Here is an 18,725-nt window from a genome sequence, read left to right on the forward strand (position 1 = left end):
GGAAGTCTATGTGAGACTACGAGTCGGATATCCGGTCTCTTTTCCGTGGTGGACTCCAAGCGAGAAAGTCCTCCGTAATGAAGGTAGGAGGACTGAAATTGCTATTTTATAAGTTTTGTTATTCACAGTGTGGTCAAAATATCGAATGGGTTGCATTATACCATCTCAAAACTATCCGATGTACTTTTCTGAATCGAGTTGGGCTCAAACAATATGAAGGATGGACGTTGATTTCGTTAGATTTGGAGGACGGCCGTGGAAGTGCGGCAACATGGCAGCGACCAGGATAGACATGCAATGAATAAATGAGGAAGCTTTAAAGTTGCGGGTAATTAGCCAGTGTTGTCGCCAATGTTGTAATTAAATGCAACGTTAGGACCCTTGTATTGAGTGTCAAACTAACACTCGCTGTTCGGTAGCATAGCATTAGCGGCTAGCTAGCAGAGACGTGTCAGATGAAGAGCTCGTAATTTTGGCCAGGTTGTTCAAGACAATGTAATTATTCCTGGTTGGTATTAAACAATTATAGCCTCAGAACACAGTGTAATTCTCTCTTTACTTTTCCAACTAGCTCAATATCTCGTTCCCCGCCACTGGCTGTCAGAAGCTGATAGAAGTTGATGATGAGCGCAAACTGAGGATCTTCTATGAGAAGCGCATGGCCACAGAGGTGGTCGCAGACTCTCTGGGCGATGAGTGGAAGGTAAGTTATCAGAACTTGTTTCATCACATCGTTTATGTTGTGTATTTCCAGCATTTGAATGCTTCACGTGTTGATGGTTGACACTACAGGCCGGTAAAGTCTCAATTAAAGGGTTAACGTTAGTTCAACCTCATGTCTTTCCAAACCCATACGAATTTCATTGCACACCGATATTTCAATTAAGATATTTTAAATGAATCCTGAGAGATTTCTGAACCTCTATTGAAAACCTATACACCCCAAGTTGACAGTTTATTCATGCTTGAGCTTCCTTTTACCATAATCAAGTGCTCTGTATGTTCACTGATCAATGTTTTTATATACATTTATGAATAAAAGCCTAATTTAAATCTGTTGATCATATGAAGTGAAAATGTCTGTTCAACACTTGGACTTGTTTTGCAATCTCTTTATGAATGTTTTAAATAGTTTATTGTGGTAATTATTTTTTAAATGAGGGACAGAAAGCTCTCAGATTTCAATACAAAAATCTTCAATTGTGTTCTGAAGATGAATGTCTTATGGGTTTGGAATGAAATGAGGGTGAGTAATTAATGACAGAATTTGTGGGTGAACTAACACTTTAAGAGTACATTTGACTCGCTGGAATACACGCTGTGTAATGAACAGATTTTAAAACCCTATGGTCTGGTTTTACAGACAGGGCTTAGATTAAGCCAGGAGTAGGCCTTATTTAAATCAGGACTTTTAAGTAGCCTTTTTAATAGGGATGCACAATATATCGGATGATTTATATTTTTGTGGCACCTGCAGACCCTTTTGGTTGATCAGTAGCTGAAAAGGGGGGACAGTTTGGTGCCAACAGCAACAGTGGAGCTGCTAAACGGATAACAACCTGATCATATTAATTGTCTTGTTGTACTGCAAAGCTCTGTCAAACTTCATGCAGTGCACTGTTTAGTGAATCTGGAAAGGTTCTCTGCATATGTGCGGACATGTTTGCCTGTTTAAATGCATTAAAGTCTCTAATTTCATTCAAATTAGATGAAGTTTCTGTGCACAAATTACACGATTTTTCTGTGAAATGTTAACTTGGACTGCCCAAAATCTGCAGACTGGCTCTGATTTTTGGCAGCTACCATAGACTCATCCAGGCTGCAAATCTGGGAAAAAGTTGTGTATTCCAGCCTTAAAATCTGCTCAAAATATCAAATATGTTAAATGTCCTCAGATTAAATGGAATCATAGTCTGAAGCTAAAAAAATGTATGTGCCCATCATACACATCACAATTTTCTGTGAAATTAGTCAACTCCGATTTCCCAAAATCTGCAGACTAGCTATGACTTCCGGAATGCAAACCGGGAAAAAGTTGTGTAGTGTGTAAATTAAATGAAAATGTTCATTTACTCACCTCCAAGTTGTTCCAAACCTGTATGAATTTTTTTCTTCTGCTGCACACAAAAGATATTTGAAGAATATGGTTAACCAAGCAGTTGATGGACCCCATTGCCCATCAACTGTTTGGTTTCCGATCATCTTTTGTGTTCAGCAGAAGAAATTCATACAGGTTTGTAATAACTTGAGTGAAAGTAAATAATTTATTTTTGGATGAACTATTCCTTTTAGTCGACTTTATGGTTGGTTTATCCTGAATGTGTAGGCTGTATAAAACTAACTGATGTTAAACTGCTGCACACATGACTTCAAAATCTTCTTCAAACTGGTGTTAACATTGGAACAACCATGTTCATTTGTGTTGTAGGGCTATGTTGTGCGCATCAGCGGAGGCAATGACAAACAGGGCTTCCCCATGAAGCAGGGTGTGCTGACCCATGGTCGTGTGCGTCTCCTCCTCAGCAAGGGTCACTCCTGCTACCGCCCTCGCCGTACTGGTGAGCGTAAACGCAAGTCTGTCCGGGGCTGCATCGTCGATGCCAACCTTAGTGTTCTGAACTTGGTCATTGTCAGGAAGGGTGAGTACAGCTAAAATTAAGCTATAGTTTAAATATGGGATGCTATTCAGATTGTACACAGCTGTGGATCTGCTTTGTCTTAAGATTCATTCTATCAATAGTGTAATTTTACTCATTATTCAAAGAATAATTAAATCTTAATGAGAAAATGTTATGCATGATTTAATTTTTTGTGGCACTAGCAGACCCTTTTTGCCTGTTCAGTAGCTTATAAGGGGGGACAGTGTGGTGCCAACAGTAACAGTGGAGCTGCTAAACGGATAACAACCCGATCATGTTTTTAGTGGCTGGTTGTACTGCAAAGCTCTGTCAAAATTATTGCAATGAATACAATAGGAAACTATATATATATATATATATATATATATATATATATAACATTTTTTTGATGGCCATATTTAACAAGCTTTGTCCTCAATGCATAGCTCATTTGTAAATGGGAGCAGGAATTTGGTATGCGTGTCCATAGCATCTAATCAATAGTTTTTCCTTCAGGTGAGAAGGACATTCCTGGGCTGACTGATAGCACTGTCCCTCGCCGTCTGGGACCCAAGAGAGCTAGCAGAATCCGCAAGCTCTTTAACCTGTCCAAAGAGGATGATGTCAGGCAGTATGTGGTCAGGAGACCCCTCACTAAAGAAGGTACAACTAATGCTTTGTATTTTTTGTCATGTATTGAGTGAACATTTCAGCATATCTTGATCATTAGGTCACAATAGTTATGTTATTGGTTGCCTAAAGACCCATTTTATTATTTTTAAAAAACAAAATATGGATGGTTTAAATTTGTGGCACTAGCAGACCCTTTTTGCCTTTTCAGTAGCTTATAAGGGGGGACAGTGTGGTGCCAACAGTAACAGTGGAGCTGCTAAACGGATAACAACCTGATCATATTAGTGGCTGGTTGTACTGCAAAGCTCTGTCAAACTTCATGCAGTGCACTGTTTAGTGAATCTGGAAAGGTTCTCTGTGCGGACTGATTTTCCTGTTTAAATGCATCAAAAGGTCTCCAAGTTCGTTTAAGTTGTTTTCACTGGGACCTTAGTCGGTTTACTCATGAAGTTGTGCCCTTTTTATTCATAAATGACATAAGCTGGAGGAAAAAGTTCTTGAGTGACGGATGTTTGGAAGTACATGTTTCTTTTTAATGTTGTTGTACTTGAATACATGCTTTCCACCCAGATCTTTAATGTGGTGGTTATGTTCTGCTGTTTGTACTGTCAAAAATGATGACTTGCCTTAATTTTAATGTCACTTCCATTAGCTTAGCCTGACTGCATCTAGTTTATTACTGGAACCAATGCCCCAGAAGGATTTAAAATGTCCAGAGACTCATGGATGATCATGCTCTTTCTGATAGGCAAGAAACCCAGGACTAAGGCCCCTAAGATTCAGCGCCTGGTTACGCCCCGTGTGCTGCAGCACAAGCGCAGACGCATTGCTCTCAAGAAGCAGCGCACACTGAAGAACAAGGAGGAGGCCGCAGATTACACCAAACTGCTGGCCAAGAGGAATAAGGTACATGCATTAATTTTTAGCTAAAAGTTTAATTGATGGTACTTTCCTACAATTTAACCTATGTGAATGAATGAATTAATGTATTTGTACAAAAAAGAAATGCATGGATTGAATCTTGAATGCTGAAGTGCTGTAAAAGTGTTAAGCACAGTGTAAATGAAAAGTATGTTGTGTAAAGCTGAATTTTTTTTTTTTTTTGTAGGAGGCTAAAGAGAAACGTCAAGAACAGATTGCTAAGAGACGTCGTCTCTCCTCACTGAGAGCCTCCACATCCAAGTCAGAGTCAAGCCAGAAGTGAGACATGTGCCTCACAAATAAAGCATCATTTTGTTGAACTTTCTATTTGTTGTCTTGTTTCTTCATTGCCCCTTTAAGTGTTATGTTTCCGAGTTGAATTTTATGATTGGGCTATTTTATTTTGACTGTACACTTATCAAGACTATACATTTATTTTGCAACACTAACTTGTAAGAAATGCAATTAAGGTTTGGCAATCAAGGTGACATTTGTGTAGTATCAACACATTTTTAACTACGGTAATTTTACATTAAGCATAATTCTCAAAGTTCAGATCTAACCTAGAGGACCAAAATAAATGGGGGAAAAAGAAAGCTGCTGTTTTCAAACTCAAACATTAAGTAGGATCTTATATGGTCGTTCCAATATTGGTGGTTTCATGAATGTAATGTTTTATGCTAATCTCAATTCATGTTTTTGTTTTAATGCTCTACCTCTGAAATGCTCTTGAAGAATTGATCTTTAAGTCGTTATGCTTATGCCATTCATGGTATCCCATCTTAAGTATGTTCGTTATAAATAATAATTTGTTACTTTTATGTAGCGCTTTTCTCGGCACTCAGAGCACTTTACATATGGAAGGGGGAATCTCCTCAACCACCACCACTGTGCAGCATCCATCTGGATGATGCGACGGCAGTCATATTGTGCCAGAACGCCCACCACACACCAGCTTACTGGTGGAGAGTGATGAAGCCAGTCAGTATATGGGGATGATTAGGAGGCCATAATGATGGATGCAGGCCAGTGGGTAAATTTGGCCTTGATGCAGCACTTCAGTGTTGAAGGTTCAAGGTTGCATGTAGAATCTTTTATCGGGGCAATAACAGTGGAAATATGATAGTTAGACCTAGTCTAGCCTAAATGTCCACGAGCTAAACTAAATGTTAAATATCTTATACCTTTTCGTTACTGTGTCTGACAGAGCTAATGTATGCTCAGTGGGGGGCAGCAAAATCATACTAACGTGGGCTCTAGAGACATGTCAAGCCATTTAAAATGTAATATTGTACATTAACAGTAGTCAAAATCTCAGTAGTGACCAATAGCTATTTTTATTTTACCACTGAATGCTGTGGTTGACTAGTTCGGAGACCGACTTTTCATTTCTCACTAGTATGTAGACTATTGAAGTACCACTAATTGAATAGATGATAGCCACACAATTAGTTAGTATCAAGTATCAAATGAATAGTTAGTGAAATTGAAAAAGGTTGTCACTATTTAATTAGTAGGCTAGTGATTGAAAAACATGTTGGCTTCTCTAGGCTACTTAGTAATAAATATTAATTACGCTTGCCATAACAGACCCAATACTGGTTTGCGACACCTGTGATGTGTTCTGTATTCTAAATAGATTTATGTGTATTCCATTGCCAGATTGGACAATTGCAATTACTCGAGTGCTAAACCGATGCTTTATATGTCATGTAAGATGATTAGCGTTAATACACTTGCGTATTAGTTCCTTATAAATTATGATTGATTCACGCTACTTATTGTGCTGCTTATAATACATTAGCTGTATGGCGTTGGTGCACCATCTGCCCGCACGATCTCTCGTCACCTGATAGCAGCTTTGCGGGTTTCCCCCCCCCATTAATTCCTCCACACGCGTCATTAATCCGCCCTCCCAAAAATCCGCAACAATTTGTGAGAGGTTTCTGTGACTTCAGACGCGTGAGCAATAAATACAACAGCACGTGTAATGGGCGGTCACGGCCACACGGTGTTCACGTGGCTGAGGACCAACACAACATAGCGCAGCGCTGGAGAAGAATACTGGCACATTCTATCCAGACAGCGGCTTCATCGACAACCTCGCGACCATGGACCTCGAAGTGGAATCCGCAGAGTAAGTTAACCTTTATTCACTTCTAATCGAATGAATGGGATTCCAACACTTACTGTCTTTAATGATCTCGATTCCAGATTTAACAAAAACAGTAGAAATTAAAAACTTAACGAAGCGTCTGATTTTTATTGTTATAACACAAAATAGATGATATCGGCAATAAAATGCATTTTCGATATTATTATTATTATTATTATTTTACTATGTAGACCTATATGGGTGTTAATTTCGTAGCGATACAGTCATGTTTCTGCAGTCATCAGCCGCTGTGCTAGACAAAAGTTTCGAGGAGAACTTAATTATAATCGCTACCAGTCAACATCAGCGTGCTATAACTGTTTTTCTTACTTCACAACAGCTATAAAAGTAATGGCGATTAAACGCTGCATTTTCACATTTAAATTAGACATAGACCGTTTATTTGGGAAAGTTTGGTTATAAATGTGACACCTCGTATATTAACGTCACCTTTTTGCAGCGTGATTCGCTTGATCATGCAATATCTGAAGGAAAATAATTTGCACCGCACTCTGGAGACGCTTCAAGAGGAGACGACCGTCTCGCTCCACACGGTCGACAGCATTGACAGCTTCATATCCGATATCAACAACGGCCACTGGGATATAGTGTTGCTCGCAATCCAGTATCTGAAACTTCCTGACAAGCTGCTCATTGACCTGTACGAGCAGGTAAGACACTTTTCACTCAGAAATGGCAAACCTAACAAACAATTATTGTTCATTTATAAAAATGGCAAATGCAGCATGTAAATAGAAATATGCAATTTACATGGCACTAAATAATGTTCAGAAAAGTGCAGAAATTCTTTAGGCAGATGCCTACTCTACATTTAGTTTGAAACGTTTGCTTGCTTGAAGGGATTGTCCAAAAAATTCTGTTATCATTTTCTCACCCTTAAGTTGTTCCAAACCTGTATGAGTTTCTTTCTTCTGCTGAATACAAAAGAAGATATTTTAAAGAATGTTGGTAATCAATCAGTTGACGGTAGCCATTGACTTCCATAGTATACTATGGAAGGCAATGGCTACCATCAATTTTCTGGTTGCCAACATTCTTCAAAATATCTTGTTTTGTGTTCAACAGTAGAGAGAAACTCATACAGGTTTGGAACAACTTGAGGGTGAGTAAGTGATGACAAAATGTTAATTTTTAAAGTTAGAAGTTTGTCTATAGTTGATACATTGGTGTCAGGTGTCTGGTTGCCATTCATATCTGTTTTAACTGGGCAAGGACTGGATAGGTTCTGTTGTTGTATGTGTAGATTGTGCTGGAGCTGATCGAGCTGGGCGAGCTGGGAGCAGCCCAGTGCTTACTGAAGCAAACTGATCCCATGATCATGCTTAAGCACACTCAACCTGAGCGCTACTCGCACATGGAGAACCTTCTCACCGAGCCATACTTCGACTCACAAAAGGTAAGTGTTTAAGGCTGATTTTGCTATTTGTTTCATTTAGTAATTGGATTAATGGTTCTGATGAGATTTTAGATATTATAAAGGACTCAAATTTATATCGGTGATTTACACTTTAGTCCAGGTTATCCTAAACTTTTTTTTTTTTTTTTTTTTTTTGTCATTTGAACCCATTAGATGTAAAATATACCACCTGAGATTTCTTAGTTAATTCAACATTACATTTGCATATTAAAATATTTCATATTTTTGTAGTAAGTATTGTAAAATTATTTATATAATAGGGTTGCTAGTATATAAGGCTTGTTGTTGTTGTTTTGATATAAAAATGAAAATAAATTTAATACATTACTGTGTTAAATTACAGTAAATATATTTTTTATCTGATAATAATTATATACAATACCGATCAAAAGTTTGGAAGCATTTCTATTTTTAATGTTTTTGAAAGAAGTCTCTTATGCTCATCAAGCCTGAATTTATTTGATCAAAAATACAGAAAAAACAGCATTATTGTGAAATATTATTACAATTGAAAGTAATAGTTTTCTATTTGAATATATATTTTTTGAATATATATTCTGTGATGCAAAGCTGAATTTTCAGCATCAATACTCCAGTCTTCAGTGTCACATGATCCTTCAGAAATCATTCTAACATTTGCAAAGCTAAAGTTTGCAACATCAAGCAGTATAACAGGCTGTTTTGATAGCTAAATTAGCTGAAAATGGATGCCACCGGAAGCCTCACACATTCAAGTTAGAAATGGATGCACCCACTCTTACATTAAAAATAAGGTGGGTTAAATGATGATTCACTCTTTTTTTTGTCTCGCCTACAGGCATATCCAGTGGGCAGCAGTAAAGAGAAGCGCAGACTGGCTATTGCTCAAGCTTTTGCAGGAGAGGTCTGTTTGGTGCCACCTTCTCGTCTCATGGGTCTTCTGGGCCAGGTTTGCTTCCTTTTATGTATGTTTTACCTAACCTGTTGCATTCTATTTATCCGTTGCACCTGTTGTATTGCGTGTATCACATACATTTTGTTTTTATAGGGCCGTATATGTGAGGGGGCTCTATACAGGTTACAGGAGACCAAAGCACTAAGGCAGTTTGGCTCATTAGCAATGCTGGTAAGAAAAACTCTAGTTTTCATGTGATAAACATATTTACAAGTCAAGTCACCTTTATTTATATAGCACTTTATATATGTAGATAGTTTCAAAACAGCTTCCCAGCTAACAGGGAACATTACCAGAACTTGAACTAACGTTCCAGCAAGGTTCTCTGAGAAGTTATGAACAAACATTCTTCCACTAATGTTAATAAAACATTTGTTCAAAGTCATCTGGTCTTAAATCATGTTAACATAAAAACATTATTTATACATCGCTCATGGAACGTTTTTTTAATGAAAATTCAAGTCATGTTCCCATAATGTTTGCAAAATGATACAATTAAATTTTCCACTAACGTTCGCATAACCAAGAAAAAAATAAGTTAACTTTTAATTTAAAAATAAATAACATTCAGAGAACATTCAGGAATTACATTTTGATAACTTAATGGGAACCATAGCAAAATGTTCTTAGAATATATTTTTATTAACTTGGTTCTCAGTAATGAACAGGAAAATAACAGAATCAATGATGTGAACGTCTTCAGAAATGAGACAAATTCAAATTCTGCTGTAAAGCTGATCTAAAAAAGTCAATAGTGTCATTATTCAGATTAAGTCAGTTTTGTGTTGATTCACGTTAGCTCAAAAACTATGTAAAGTTCATCAGTTAATTCAGCTTTAAGCAGATATACTGAAGACAGTAGTGTCATTTATTCAGCACGAGTCAGTTCAATGTTGATTCAGTTCAGTTCAATAACAATTTCAGCTATAAAGCAGCTCTACAGAAGTTAAGTGTCATCGTCCAGCTCAGTTCAGTTCAAGTTTTGTTCTGATCCAGTAGTTTCAGTGCAGTCGAATCGCTAATATTACGGTGTATATGTATACTCGCACTGTTCAAGAATTGTGTATATTCTATACCATCTCTATTATTGGAGCTGTATTATCTGTTTTGTTTTTCTTTTTCAACTTCATGACTGGCCCTTTTCTCTGTTTCCTTCACTTTGTCTTTTCTAAGTCTCTTAAGTGGCAGCAGCACCAGGGTCTCTTACCTCCAGGTATGTCATTGGAACTGTTCCGGGGCAAAGGTGCATTGAAGGACATGGAGGAAGAGCGCTTCCCTACTCAGCTCAGTCGACTCATAAAGGTGTGATCAGTGTTATATCATTATGTAATTTCTTTCTAGCTTCATAGCCGAGAGAGGTTGTGGTGTACAAAATTTTAGCTGGATAGGCAGAAATATCAATTTCATTATGTAAAGCTAATAATAAGAATGTGGTAAAAGCCTATATTAAATAATGTGGAAAAAGACTATGACTGTTTGAAAGAGGTGCAAATGTTTTAATTTAAGATAAAAATAAGTAATGGATGTAATGCATATCTCCATTGTAAGGCATCTTATCAAAATATCTTACATGCTACAGGGCTCAGCATATGCACATTTAATTGCTTTTGTGACCTGAGGCTTTTATCTGTATCCTGCACTCTCGGTGTTCTACCTTGCTCACTTTGACTTTTGGAATAATATTAACACACAAGTTTTGGGGGGTTGATTAGTCTCTCGAGGCATCGTCTAGGTCAGGTCAAGTTAATGTTTACTTAATATGTTAATGTAAACTTAAATCTGGAACAATATTTATAGTAAAAAGTGCTTATTAATAATACAAAGATATATTCTTTTATTTTAATGTTTTCCATTTTCTGTTTGTGCATGTGTGTACATGTATGATACAGTTTGGGCGAAAATCCCATGTAGAGTGTGCTCGATTCTCTCCTGATGGACAGTATTTGATAACTGGATCTGTTGATGGTTTCATTGAAGTCTGGAACTTCACCACTGGTAAAATTCGGAAGGTGAGTATATACTGGCCATCAAATAAGTTATATTCCCCATGAATTGAGAAATATATTTAACTGCACTGACACTATTGAATGAGAACAACATTTAAACAGGTAATGACTATTGTCTTCTCAAGAGGTGCTTATAAATGAATTGAACATATTTGATGAACTTTGCAACATTTTACATAGTTATTGAACTCAATATTGAACTAAATTGAGCTGAATAATGAGACAATTGTCAGCTTTACAGCTGAAACTGATGAATTTTACAACATTAAAGGGATAGTTCACCCAAAAATGAAAATGAAAACTCAGCCTCAAGTTGTTCCAAACCTGTATGGTAACCAAACCGGTAACCTAACAGTTGATGGACCCCATTGCCTTCCATAGTATTTTTTCCCCATACTATGGAAGTCAATGGGGTCCATCAACTGTATGGTTAACTTCAAAATATCTTCTTTTGTGTTCAGCAGAATAAAGAAATTCATAAAGGTTCTAAACATGGGATGAAATCATTGAGTTGTATATTGAAATGACAAGGCATTGGCAAGGGTAGTTCTTGGCAGGGATGAACAGCTGCACAGCAGTTTTCAATTTATTCAGCTTCAGATGATGGGCATTCATCCATGGAGAAATGCTTGCCAGACAAATGATTTGTGAGGGCATTGTAACTGGTCGTCAGAGGATGGGGAGAGAGAAATGAATTGGTTATCATCATAAGAATAATAGAAGCTATGTTAACTTTGTTAACTTATGTTAGCTTTACTAAATGATTGTTGCAAATGGACAGTAAAATGCTTTAAGTTCTGTAACAAAACTTCAAGTTGACTTTCATTTGACTTTTAATGACTTCATTTAGTCACTGTACCATACTAGATTTTGTAGAGTGTAGCAGAGATGGTCGTCTTTCCAGCAGGTTCATTCAAGGTTCTCTGGCAAATATGCAGTATGTTCACTAGATAAACTAATAGTAATTATGCACTCTTAAAAGCAAAGATTCTTTATTGGCATCAATGCCTTCTTCAAATGCTCAAAAGGTTCTTTACCTAGATCATAGAAGATCCATTTTAGGTTCCCCAAAGAACCTTTCTGTAAACAGTTCTTAAAAAGAACCATTTTTTTCATAGAGTGAAGTATATTTTACAGTCGTGGCCTATGGTTAGAGAGTTACCTGAAGGTTGCAGGTTTGATTCTCAATACTGGAAGGAAATGGCTGAGCAAGGCACATAACTCCCAATCGCTTCCCGGGCGCCACAGCAAAATGGCTGCCCACTGCTCCAGGTGTGTGTTCACTACTCACTACTCCTAATGTGGACTCCTTGGATGGGTTAAATGCAGAGGATAAATTTGAGTATATTGGCCTTCATGTCATGTTACTTTAGAATTTTAATGATCTAAAGAACCTTTTTCCACTATAAAGAACTTTTTGTGCAATAAAAAGCTTCCATAGATGTTAAAGTTTCTGCATGGAACCATCACTGCCAATGAAGAACCTTTGTTTTTAAGATGGGAAAAAATGGTTATTTTAAGAACTTTTCACTGAAAGGTTCTATGGGGAACCAAAAATGGTTCTTATATGACATCGCTGTGAAAACCCTGTTTTGGAACTTTTATTTTTAAGAATGTATATTAACAAAAAATAAACTTTCAGTCTATATTCATCTCTATATTCTCAGAGCCTGATCTTCTCAACCACACAGCTCAAGAACATCATCTCCTTGATGCATAGTAGAGGCATCTCACGTGTGCTGTCCTAGACCTGTTTTGTGGGAGCAAAAAACAAGTTCTCACATTAAGTGTGGCTTTATTTTAATATTGGGACAGCCTTGGTTTTGACTAAAACCTCAGAGGTATAGAATATGGGTCACCCCAACACTCTATGACGTCTATTAGGTTGAGTTGAAGCAGTTGGGGCCGAAAATAAATCCTGCCCCGTTCTTAGACATGGACTTCCACCACTACTGGGGAATCTGAGTATACAGTATGAGACTCCGAATAATGTGGTTTTCCGGCTGTTTGAAACAGTGTGTTGTGATGGTGGTTCTTCTTTCTAGTAGACATAAAGTATCCATACTACCTCAAGAAACCAATCATGTGGGTGTATTTTCCATTAGACTGTGGTTAAAACCTCAATGTATTTTATACGTTTATGTGTGATGGTTTGCCTGTCTGTATTTGTTTCTTGTGTGAGTAGGATCTGAAGTACCAAGCTCAGGATAATTTCATGATGATGGATGAGGCTGTGCTGTGCTTGGCAGTAAGTCATGACTCCGACATGATCGCCTCTGGAGCTCAGGATGGAATGATACAGGTATGGACCTTGCTCATCACCGATCAACATTTTCACTTGTATTCTATTGTGTTTCAGAATCTCTAGTATTTGTATTATATCTCTAGTATCTAGTATTAGGCAATGAGTAGAGAAGTGAAAGATAGTCAACCTACATGCTTGGTTTACTTTCACAAAATGTCGTTATCATTTTGAGTCATACATTTAAAGTAACTCTAGAAAAGAGTTCTATTAATAAATTGTAATAATATATCACAATATTACTGTTTTTACTGTATTTTAGATCAACCAAATGCAGTCTTGGTGAGCATAAGAAACTTACCGATTTTACCAATCCCAAAATTTGAATGGAAGTGAATCTTGAGTTTTTTAAAGATTATTGTAAGAGATCTCAATCCCAGGGTGCAGTAGGTCTGAAGGTCTTTTAATCACACTGCATCTGATTATAATTGTGACTGCAGTCCTTTAGTAACATGCTGAAAAAGTAGAGTAGCTGATCTCTCATTATTATTTCATCACTGTTTGGATGTGATTTTAAATCAGTATTTCATGGAGCACAGAGCTAAAAAGTATGATATAACGCCTTCATGAATGACGATGTTCCCAATTTGACCTCACTGCACACCATTAGTTCAATGGAATTTACTTATCTCCATTCAGTCCGTTATGTGATAAGATGTATCATTTTGTTATTCCAGGTTTGGAGAATTCTGAATGGAACATGTCTGAATAGATTAGAACAAGCCCACAGCAAAGCAGTCACCTGTGTCTGCTTCAACAAGGACAGCAGTCAACTATTAAGCGGCTCCTTTGACCAGATCATCAGGTTTAACATGCTATTATATGTCTGAATTTCAAAAAGCCTTGCTTTGCAAAATCTGACTTTTTGCATTGTTTCACTCATCTTATTTCATAATTGGTGTAATTATGGTAGCCTACTCTTCCTTGTTATTGCAACAATTGTCAAATGTTTTGCTGTGGATACTTTGTAGACAGAGAAGGTGGGGGAGGAGGAGAAAATTTGAATTCGTGGTCTGGGTGTTAAACATCATTAGGAATATTCCGTCACATGCTCAGACTCTCGCAGAACAGACTGCAGTACCTTCTACGGCTGGGTGTCAGCTCTACGCTCTCATGGTGCATGTGGGTGGAAAGAACCATGATTGGCCACGTGCGTGAGAGAGGGAGCATGCACAGATAATGTGTTTCTGTTCCTTGCTCAGCCCAAACAGCGGCTGACAGAGGCAGACTTTTTGTCATTCCAGCTCCTTAGCTGGAAAGGGAACGGGAGGGGGGTGAAATGGCAAGCTGCTCTGCTATTGGCCCCTTATTGATAAATACTAGCCCCTCCCCTTTTGCAATGGATTGGATTTATGCTGTCGGTAGTGTGTGAGGGAAACACGTGAATGCCTGGCGTTAAAGATGATTTAAATCATTGGTAAAGATGTTTGTCATTTTTGGTTCAGTTATTGTACGTGTTTGGAAATCTTTATAAGAAAGTATAGGGACATTTTAAGGGGTTGGTAAGTGCACATGACAAACGGCTGTTTAGTAAAGAGGCATTTCAATAAACATGCTGAATTTTGTTTTGTTCTCTATCGTTGACAGTAAGAGATGGGGTGGAAGAAATTTACATGAATCATGGTCTAGGTGTTTCGAGTCATCAGGAAAATTCCATCATATGCCTGGAGCGAATGTCTCTCCCTCTCTTTCTCTATCTCTCTCAGTCCTGACTGCAGTATTCTGCGGCTGGGCGTCAGTGCTAGATTCATGGCGCATGTGGGTGGAATTTCATGTGCACGAGAGGAGAGAATTTTTCAGTAAAGATAATAAAATCACGTTGTAAGCTGCAGGCAAATGTTGTGTCGTTTTGCTGTCTTCTAGTATGACCTTGAAGTAGCTTTTAAAAATGAAATTATCTTTGATCTTGAAAAGCCTCTGATCAAAATGATTAATTGCCGACATCACAACTTTTTTGTTTTGTTAGTCCTTTGCTTAAGCTTCACTTTGTAAAAGAAATTGGCAGACAAAAGTTGTGGTGTTTTTCTGTCTTCTATGATGACCTTGATGTATGATTTTAAAAATCTCTATGATGATATCGACTGATTCATGACATCATAAAGGATTTTTTGTTTAGTTGTATTTTGCTTTTGTGTTTTGTTTTGTGTGAAATAAATCTCTTTGAGAATCACTGATTCATAACTTTGTAACATGTTTTGTTATATTTTGCTTTTTTGTGTGTTTGTTTTGGGTGTCACTCCTTTGCTCAAGTTTTTTTTTAAAGAGATAAGTTGAATTTGTGTATTGTGGTTTCGTTTCTAACTCCTGGATTTGTTTAATCAGGCTTCATGGTTTGAAATCAGGAAAGACACTGAAGGAGTTTAGAGGCCATACGTCTCATGTAAATGATGTCATCTTCTCGCACGATGGCCAGCATGTCATTAGCGCATCGGCAGATGGCATGGTCAAGGTAGGCGTTCATACTGTGTCGAACCACAACTATATACGTTTTCGATTTATACATTTATATTAATTTGTGTGGATTTCAATTCTTAGCTATCTTTTTTTGTTCAGGTCTGGAACATGAAGACAATGGATTGCAGCCACACAATAAAAACCCCTGAAATTCCTGAGGGTACAGACATCACTGTTAACAATGTTGTGCTTATCCCAAAGACTCCTGAGCACTTTGTGGTGTGTAATAGGACCAACACAGTGGTTGTTACAAACATTCATGGCCAGGTAAGAGCAAAATTTGACCTGCATATGATACATATGCATATGACCACAGATTGAAAGAAAGGTGCTCTGCATGCTAAATATATACCAAGGTTATTTTGATAATCACACTGGAGTAAAAAAAATTACCAGCAGTATTAAGGCAGCACAAATGTATACCATGTTGAGCAGAAGTTAAGTAGCAAACTTCTGTTGCTGAATGTGAGGTTTGCTAAAAACAGCTAAGCACTTAATATTTAAACTGTCTGATGGCGTATAAGGCGTACCCTTATTCAGCCGCCTCACCCACCCTTTTCTTGATGTGCTTGATGACTCACTCTTGCACGCTTTTGGTACTCTCTGAAGCGTGCCTTTACCGTTTTCGTCTGGGTTGCACTCACTGACTCGGTTGCCCCCCCTCCCCTTTCTTTCCCAGGTGATGAGGAGTTTCTGTTCAGGCGTGAGAAGGGGGGGAGACTTTGTTTGCTGCACGTTGTCTCCACGTGGAGAGTGGATTTATTGCGTGGGAGAGGACTATGTGCTGTACTGCTTCAGCACCATCACTGGCAAGCTAGAGAGAACCCTCACGGTACTGTCCGCCCTCACAGCACATGCTGCGTATCCACGAGATCTGTTTCAGTTTGGTGAATTGTGATATATGAGAAGTTAAAATTTTCTTTGATGATAATGTTTTGTTTTGTTTTTGGGTGTTGCTCCTTTGCCCAAGCTTTACTTTTTAAACAAGAAAATTGCGGATTGTGTTTTTTCCCCCATTTGTAGTTTATCTCCTGGATTTCTTTGATAGTTTTTGATAAGTCTCTTTGATGATAATGTTTATTTTAGGAAAGTCTCTTTGAGGATTTTATTTGTTTTGTTTTTTTAAGACATCAATCATTATTTCTTTGATTGATTCATGACATCATAACATGTTTTGTTTTTATGTTTTTGTTGTATTTTGCCTTTGTGCTTTGTTTCCCAGACAGCAACAAGAGCCCCTTTCACACAGAGATTCCGGAAAATACACGGATAAAGTGACCCGGAATTTGACCCGGGTTCGTTTGATTTTGGTTCATTCACACTGCCAGTGATTTTCCGGAAGAGTGCGTTCACACACAACCCGTAAAAATCCCGTAAAGACACGTGACATCGATGTGACTTGTAATGTCTCAGCAGCGTCTTAAGTTTGCTTATGAGCTGCGATTTCTCACTCGAGAATCCACGCTTGTGCATTTTTTTTCTCTGATTCGATCATAAACTTGCGCATTACGTACCGTTTCACAGCTGGCGATCGATCCCGGCTTCAGCGTCATCACTACGACACGGCATTATCACGGCTTTTGTTCACACAGCGCACATTCCGGGACTAAACACGGCAATGTTACTAGGTCCCCAACCCGGCATCGATCCCGGCATCGATCCCGGGTCGTGTTTGTGTTCACACAGAAGGCGTTCTGGCAATTTGCCGGCAATTTCCCGGGTTCAAAGCGCTGTGTGAAAGGGGCTATAGTGTCCAGATCCGGCCCACATCTGGTACGCGTGGAATCCACATGTACCAGATGTGGCCCGGATCTAGGCCAACACTATGGTGCTGTCTGGTTTTGTTTTTGGGTGCCACTCCTTTTTCTCAAACTTTTTAAAGAAAAAAGGTTGTTTTGCTAATGCCTGGCTTCATGGTTAGAAATCAATAAAGATGCTGAACTTATAATTAAAACATTTGATTAATGCTGTAACTCTAATTAGGACCAGTTGGAGTTATCAGTAAATCTGAATCGGATATAAAAATGAAATCTGCTTTAAATTAAACAAGTTCTTCCTTGTACATCCTCTACACAGGTACATGAAAAAGATGTGATTGGCATAACTCACCACCCCCATCAGAATCTCATCGCCACATACAGCGAGGATGGCCTACTCAAACTCTGGAAGCCCTGAGTCTCGTCCTTCATAATATGGACTCTGTATACACGTCTTGTGTTTCTATATATTCTGGATTTGTGGTATCCCCGCACACACATCTCTGCCTTTTAACCTGCTATGAAATTGTGTTCCATTCAAGGAATTCAAAGATTCATCTTTCCACATCATGCATTGAGAGAGGCTTTCCACAGTATCATGAGATGCAGGACCTCTTCAACACCTGAAACGAACTACATCTAAATTAGTCTAAGTCTCTAGTGTTAAACATGGAAAAACTGCACGAATGTACTGGTCTTTTACTATTATTAAGGGCTTTGTAGTATTGTCTGTGATAATATCTGCATGCGAAATTTAGCCCGAACAAAATTAATGTGGTAAACGTACTGGATTTCTTGACAGACTATTCTTGAAGTTTGACATCTTTAATGTGAATTTATGTATTATCTTTGATCGTTTTGGTCAAAGACAGATAATCAGTATGTACTTGCTCATAATGTGACATTGCACTAGTCTTGGACTCATTGAGGACATTTTCACATATTTGTACTTGTGTACATTTAGAATTCTGATATGGTTAGAATTCATATGGTACAATATTTTGTTGATTATAATGGTTTAGTGTGTTTTAACACTCAACCAAGCACATCTACTTGTACTGCATGCAGGTGAACATATTATGCAGTTATACTGTAATACTAGATGAGAGTAATCAGCGTGGTTTATATTCTGATACTTTGGGCCCGAGCACCAGTGGTGTGAGGACTCCTGTGGAATCGCTCCTTTTATTACAGATTATTTTTTATCAAGGATATTCACTTTTGTTTGGATATTGGTATAACACTGCTTTACAGTGTAAGTCTCTGAGTATCTTACAGTGCTGGTAAATAATGTGCTGATATTGCTGCAGTTTGATTAAAATTCAAGCATGAATAATTCATGACAATCTTTTCAAAAAGATTTGTCATTAAGATGCATCATTAACTAGTTAGATGTGGATTGCTTGATATTTGCAACAGATCTCCAATAAAGATGTGGTGACATCTTGATATGCAAAATGTTCATCATGATTTTTTTGGAAGGTGGATCTTCAGGAGCGTAATCCCA

The 18,725-nt window shown here is 37.9% G+C and overlaps 2 protein-coding genes across 3 annotated transcripts; both read left to right on the forward strand.

Annotated features, from left to right (window-relative positions):
* rps6 (ribosomal protein S6) lies at positions 1–4,497 on the forward strand. The gene is made up of 6 exons (XM_084103784.1): positions 1–83; positions 572–703; positions 2,429–2,639; positions 3,135–3,281; positions 4,000–4,157; positions 4,360–4,497. The coding sequence occupies exons 1-6, from the start codon at positions 78–80 to the stop codon at positions 4,453–4,455; spliced, it is 750 nt and encodes a 249-aa protein (XP_083959910.1). The 5' UTR covers positions 1–77; the 3' UTR covers positions 4,456–4,497.
* A 1,645-nt stretch (positions 4,498–6,142) lies between these two features.
* On the forward strand, positions 6,143–18,672 carry smu1b (SMU1 DNA replication regulator and spliceosomal factor b). 2 transcript variants are annotated; one of them, XM_084106908.1, is made up of 13 exons: positions 6,143–6,309; positions 6,788–6,998; positions 7,592–7,744; positions 8,583–8,693; positions 8,793–8,870; positions 9,873–10,001; positions 10,589–10,708; positions 12,891–13,007; positions 13,685–13,812; positions 15,330–15,456; positions 15,561–15,728; positions 16,141–16,293; positions 17,538–18,672. In XM_084106908.1, the coding sequence occupies exons 1-13, from the start codon at positions 6,284–6,286 to the stop codon at positions 17,634–17,636; spliced, it is 1,620 nt and encodes a 539-aa protein (XP_083963034.1). In that variant the 5' UTR covers positions 6,143–6,283; the 3' UTR covers positions 17,637–18,672. The 2 variants fall into 2 exon arrangements, with proteins under 2 accessions (XP_083963034.1, XP_083963035.1); XM_084106909.1 differs by lacking the exon at positions 6,143–6,309 and having other exon boundaries at positions 6,863–6,998; positions 7,571–7,744.
* Positions 18,673–18,725: the final 53 nt, after the last annotated feature.

This window comes from Abramis brama (assembly GCF_963993115.1).
Source record: "Abramis brama genome assembly, chromosome: 2".
Taxonomy (NCBI): domain Eukaryota; kingdom Metazoa; phylum Chordata; class Actinopteri; order Cypriniformes; family Leuciscidae; genus Abramis; species Abramis brama.